Raw genomic sequence first — 6,278 nt, forward strand, 5'->3', positions numbered from 1 at the left:
AGGGTACACCAAAGAAGGGAAGTGGTGTTTTAAACAGGAAGAAGAATCTTGGAAAGAAATTACCTCAATTTATGATTTCAAAGAAACAATTTGAACCAGACTATATCTATTGGGATGATCCAAATGAATTGGTTGACCGATTACGCCTGCTAGTAGCATCGCAGCAAGCTGGAAATCCGAGCCATAATAATGAAATTATGTCAATCATTGAAGAACTACGTGAGGCTCGCATTATATATTAGGAGAGTACAAGCAAATAAAGCTTAGTATTAAAATGAGCATTGATGTGTTTGGACATCCCTTGTCACGGCCTCTTGCAAGTCGTGGACTTCCTGGACCTTCTGGAATTGGTTTTAAAATTACTCCAAGTGGACAATACGACATTGATAACAAAAGACTTTGCAACGTTCAAGACGCTGAAGAGTAACACGACGCAGTAAATTTAAGACAAGTAAAAAAAATTGTTAAAAACGAAATAAAAACCGTCTTTGCAGTTACAACTTCTTCAAGATCAGCTATTGATGACTTGACTATTCTTATTCAATCTATTGAAGAAAGAATTAACGAAAAACTTAAGTAGATTGAAACTGAGTTACAACTTGAACTACCTCTTCAAAACGCTAAATATATCGCTAAGTTATATTCACGTTTAACCCATCTTGAAAATGGACGGTGAAAAGTTAACTGTTGTTAAAGAATTGCATAGACAAGCTAGAAAAAATTATCCTCGTCGAAAAGTTCAAATGCGTGGTATTGATGAAACCTGGCAAGCAGATTTGGTTGAAATGATACCTTATTCTTATTCTAATAAAGGTTTCAAATACATGCTCACAGTTATAGACATATTTTCCAAATATGCCTGGGCTGTACCTGTAAAGAGTAAGAATGGAAAGGATATTTCTTTGGCCATGAAAACTATTCTAAAACAAGGCCGAATTCCAAAAAATTTGCATACTGATAGAGGCAAAGAATTTTACAATTCTGTATTTAAGAGTTTAATGCAAGAATTCAATATTAATCTCTATTCTACCTATAGTAATTTGAAAGCCTGAATTGTTGAAAGATTTAATCGCACTCTGAAAAATATGATGTGGCCTGAATTCAGCTTACAAGGCAATTATAAATGGATTAATCTTTTACCAACTCTCATGTCAAAGTACAATAATAAAAAGCATCGTACTATTGGTATGAAACCCAAAGATGTCACCGTAGAAGATACAAGAGAACTGTTGAGACGTATCCGTAAACTACGTAGAATTCCGTTGAAAAGATCAAAATTCAAAGTTGCAGACAGAGTTCGAGTTAGCAAATTTAAAAATATCTTTGAAAAAGGATATACTCCCAACTGGAAAACGGAAATATTCACTGTGGAAAAAGTTAAATCAACAAAACCAGTTACATACAAGCTGAAAGATTATCAAAATCAACCCATCGAAGGTGGTTTCTATGAAGAAGAATTGCTGAAAGTCCAATATCCAGATGTTTACCTCATAGAAAAAGTTCTCAAGACTCGTGGTAATGATGTATATGTGAAATGGCTTGGATTCGATAGCTCACATAATAGTTGGATAAAAAAATCTGATATGTAATATAGTTAACGTTAAAGTATAGTTAAAGTAATGTTAAAGTATAGTTAAAGTAACGTTAAAATAAGTTTAAGTAACGTTAAAATAAGTTAAAGTAAAGTTAAAATATAGTTAAATAAAGTTAAAATATAGTTAAATAAAGTTAAAATATAGTTAAATAAAGTTAAAGTATAGTTAAAATAAGTTAATATTAGTTAGAATAATATAAAATATGTTAAATTGATGTAACTAGATTAAGGTTTTTTTTTAATAAAGTAAACATGAAATAAAATGTATAAAATCTTTTATTCAAACTATTTGCTCCTCCTCATCCTTTTTTTAAACAAATTATTGTCTATTTACATTGGTTCATCATCATTATCATCGTGCATATATTGTACTATTTTACAATGACCCCATGCAAGGGTGTCAGTGCTGTTTGCTAATAAATATCTTTTATCATCATATGGGCTAAGTGCAATCTTCGTTTGCTTTAATGTTTGTACATTGTGCAGTTTCGACCGAATACAATATTGCGTCCTCGATTGGATTTTAACATTTCGCAGACAATAAACATAATCATCAAAGTCAATATTTTTCTTCACAACTCCTGCTTTGACACCTTTAGCCTTTTTTATTAAATCTTTCTCTTCTACGCGAACGCTGTACATTTTGCTCCGCAAGCCAACAAATTCTGTTCCAATTTTTCCACTGCACTCATCTTTCATGAGACCTAAAACTTTTTTGTTGGCTTGCGGAATATTGTACACGTTATTTGTTGGGTAATCAGAGGTATCAAACTTTTGAATATCTTTCTTCATGTCTTCGTAAATGTTACAGCACTTGATTCCATAAATAAGGCTATCGGTGTCAGTGTACAACAATTTTAGTTTCTTTTCATCATATTTTTTCAGCATATAATCATAGTGAAAATCATAGATTAGCGTTTTTGAAACATCTAGCACGGTTAAACCAATATAAAGTGGTTTGTTCATTAGAACTTCCATTTTTCTAAGTTCCACAGCAACCAAGTTTTCATTGAAAATGGCTCTGCTGTGGAAGTTAGGTTTGGAAATTAAAGCTTCAGCTCCATATCTACCCTCCCACTTTGTTACGAGTTTAATATCAACATGTTTTCGCACGTTCTCTATTGTTTTGCCAAATACCGCGTTGTTCATTAATTTAAACAAGTTTTTCTCAAATTCATTACTGGCATTTGTTCTTTTCGTAGTATTAAAGTCGATGTAACTTTTTAACCACATGGATTGTTCGAATTTCAAGACGCGATGAATTTTAACTAACACGAGACCGTTGTCAATAGCTTGTTTTAAGGCACGATAATGGAGAACGTGCTTTCGTTTCGGTAGGAGGGTAGTTAGGAGCTTCTCCTGTTTTGACACTGGTGGCTTCGAGCGTTCTGGACAAAATGGAAAATCGCTGTGTTTATCATGAAGCTGATCTGGATAATCCAAATCAACTTCCAAAATGTAACCCGTAGGCGCATCGTCTGCAACATTGAAATCAAAACTATTATCGACATTCTCTACCCACTTAAAGCCACCATAGGAAAGTGACTGAACCATTGCCCAACCGTACAGGTTGTTAGCGTCAAAGTACATGATATAAGATGTTTCCTCACTCTCATTGTAATTCTTCATATAATGATTATTAGCTTTTGCGTAACGATTCATGCACTGACTCACTCCACCTCTTATACCACGTTCTATAAACATTACCATGTCAATGTCAGTGAGGAGTTCCAATCTTATTTCCGTGTACTTCAACATGGCATCCCATGTTAGTCCCGGTGTTGTATAATAATGCGCTGCGTCAAGACCGTACGCGACTAAACATTGATTTCTAAAATTTTCAAAAATGTCCGCGAGTAACAATATATCGGTTTGCATGTACAAGTATACGTAATCACCGAGATTTTGACAATTGAATTCATTCCAAACTTTCTGCGCGTGGGTATAATCATCATCAGAGACATTCGAATCGTTTAAAGTGCTATAAAATTTTTCTTTGGGTGGTAACTCTGTTTCATTGAGTTTTTCCCTTGAATCAATGTACTCGTAGGGAAAAACTACTTTTCGCGTTAACAATTGAATTTTGTCATCACTATAGTTGGAAAAAACAGAATTAACAATTTTGTACTCATTAAGATAGGATGCTAACTTGTCCAATGATGATGCCATGAATTTAAAAGAATCGATAAAACGAAATTTGATAAAACTACCTTTTACATTTTTAGTAAAACTAATATATTTTTCTTTATTTATGGGGAGGAGATAAACATTACCTTCAAATTCAGTAGCAATAGATTCAATAATAAAGTGTGCATCATAGCCGCTTAGGTTATGAAAGACAACAGGTATGGTTTGCGATTCATGGTAATTAATATTACATTCTTGATGCGCGGGTCCACGAAACTTCCCTGTTAGATGACAATGGTCTCTTACTTTTACTTGTCCAGGCTCGATTTTCTTTTTACAAATATGACATGTGCTATCATTTCGAAAAGCTACCCATTGCTGAGAACTTAGAGTTTCCATGGGCACAGGATTTTTAAATAGAGAATCTATATTGTCAGCCAAATTTTTTAATTCCTTTGAAAACCACTTTGCTGGATACTCCTCATCTCTTGGAGATGCTTTGTATACAGACAAAGAATCATCAAAAGCGCACTTCAAGTAATATCTAATACTGAGAGTTTCATGATTTTGAAACACTTCTGTATTGAATATTTCTTTTGGTGCTTCTGTAGGAATTAAAAGACTCTCACAATCCGCATAGATAATAAAAGGCACACGTTCTTTGTTTTGGAAATGTTGAAATTCAAGGATATTTTTTCCAAGTTGAGGCAATTTAATTCTTGTGTCGTTCATCACTCTACAAGTTTCTTCATGTTCGTTCAGCTTAGATTCTTCTCCAAAATAGTGTAAGCAGCGATCACAGATGTATTTTTTGTTCTTCTTCTTTGATAAGTCTGAACTGACGAGTCTCGACAAATCCTTGATCCAGACATAATGGTAGTTGAATGACATGATAGCAACTTCATCCTCCTCCTCCTCCTCTTCTTCTTCTTCGTGATTTTCATCAATGTAGTGGTCTTCAACTCGTAAAAGGTTAACATGATGAATTTTCTTTTGTGATGATAGATGTAGAGGTGAAACACTAAATTTTTCATCTCTTTTGACAAGGCCGTAAACGTTGACTGAAATGTTGTTTAAAGTCTCAAACTTTGAAATATCTTTAAGTGCAACTGGAAATTCAATTCCAGTAAAATCGAGTGAATCTTCATATTGCCTGTATTTTGCAACTCTGTGTGCATGCTTATTATCTGAGGGATATAACGCTGACAATATTGACCATTTAAAACATGTGTTATCAGCGTTTTGAACATTTATGCAGGCATGTTTTCTATTGATAGCAGATGGCAAATTGATATACGAGCTTGCACGCATTGGGTTGTATTTGTTAATGTTAACTTCCAACCTTTCAATAGAATGAAGTCTCCAATTAGAATCTTTCTCTTGGAATTCCTCCATTCTTTTTAGGGTTACTTGTTTAACATGAACATTGTACCAGTCATCTAATGGGGTTGTAACTAAAATTTCACCGGTTTTCGCGATAAATGTCTTTAAATCTGATATTTCTTGTGTTTTACCGTCAATGGAATCTTTAACAAATTTCGCGCCTAACACGGTATAAACTTTTAGTGGACCAAACCTGTTTAAAGCTTTTTGAATATTAATTTCGAATAAAGCAAAGGCATCATCCAAGAACAAGTTAATATCTTTATACGATAAATTCATAATAGCACTGGTTTGTAAACGATCATCGAATGCCTTATCAAAATTTACCCATTTCAATCTTTCATTCTCCATTTGCACACCCGCACCGCGTTTAATTAATACTTCAAAATGGCAACACAAATATTCTATCTTTTGGTTTAAATTCAAACATCTTGATTTTTGATAAGGTAAAAATTCATATTTTTTCAAAAAATTACGCATTATGTTTTTGTAACGCTCACACTTGTTTTGACATTCAAAAGTTTTAATAAGCTTATCGTCACCTGTCATAGTCATCGTGGTGCTGAGTCCTCGCTCTGCAAGTTTGATAAAGTTGTCAGCCTCCTCACACACCTCATTGTAGTCCTTGAGATTCATTCGTCGTCGTGATTTCTCCTTACACTTGGGCATCTTAAAAGTTGTACCTATAAATCCAGAAAAATTCTAAAAAAGGAACAACTAAAACAAGGATAAAAAATCCTAAAAAACTGTTAAAATAAACAAAACCTGAAAATGTACACTTAAAACTAAAGAAAAGATAAATCTAAAAATAAGAAAACCCTGTAATAGAAAAAAAACCACAACCTTAAACCTAAAACACAATAGAAGTAAAAAAATAAACAAAACCTGAAAAAAGTACAATAAAAACTAGAAAATAAATCTGAAAATAAGAAAACCCTAAAATAAAAAACCACCACCAACTTAAAACTAATGCAAAATAGAACACAAAAATAAAAAAAACCTATAATAAAAATAAATAACTCCTAAATTCAAAACGAAAAAAACACTCTGAAAAATTGTCTCTGAAAATCAAATCGAAAAAAAATCTCTGAAAACTCTCAAGAAAATCTGGAACCCTGAAAACCTGAAAGTAGTCTGCTTGCAAAAAGCTTGCCTAGTAACAATAAGTTCGAGG

The 6,278-nt window shown here is 33.1% G+C and overlaps 2 protein-coding genes across 2 annotated transcripts; one reads left to right on the forward strand and one right to left on the reverse strand.

Moving 5' to 3' along the window:
- The first annotated feature begins 274 nt into the window (after positions 1-274).
- On the forward strand, positions 275-1,589 carry LOC122500463. Its single transcript, XM_043609403.1, has 2 exons — positions 275-423; positions 1,106-1,589. The coding sequence occupies exons 1-2, from the start codon at positions 275-277 to the stop codon at positions 1,587-1,589; spliced, it is 633 nt and encodes a 210-aa protein (XP_043465338.1).
- Positions 1,590-1,924: 335 nt separating this feature from the next.
- Positions 1,925-5,773, reverse strand: LOC122500464. Its single transcript, XM_043609404.1, has one exon. The coding sequence runs from the start codon at positions 5,771-5,773 to the stop codon at positions 1,925-1,927; it is 3,849 nt and encodes a 1,282-aa protein (XP_043465339.1).
- Between the last annotated feature and the right edge of the window lie 505 nt (positions 5,774-6,278).

The sequence above is a fragment of the Leptopilina heterotoma genome, unplaced genomic scaffold (genome assembly GCF_015476425.1).
Source record: "Leptopilina heterotoma isolate Lh14 unplaced genomic scaffold, ASM1547642v1 Lhet_186, whole genome shotgun sequence".
Classification (NCBI taxonomy): Eukaryota; Metazoa; Arthropoda; class Insecta; order Hymenoptera; family Figitidae; genus Leptopilina; species Leptopilina heterotoma.

Excerpts from the sequence above, each read along its gene's own strand:
- LOC122500464 (XM_043609404.1), bottom strand. The coding sequence starts at position 5,773 with ATGCCCAAGTGTAAGGAGAAATCACGACGACGAATGAATCTCAAGGAC.
- LOC122500463 (XM_043609403.1), top strand. The coding sequence starts at position 275 with ATGAGCATTGATGTGTTTGGACATCCCTTGTCACGGCCTCTTGCAAGT. Across the intron at positions 424-1,105 it reads AACGTTCAAGACGCTGAAGA|CTTACAAGGCAATTATAAAT; the intron begins GTAACACGACGC and ends GCCTGAATTCAG.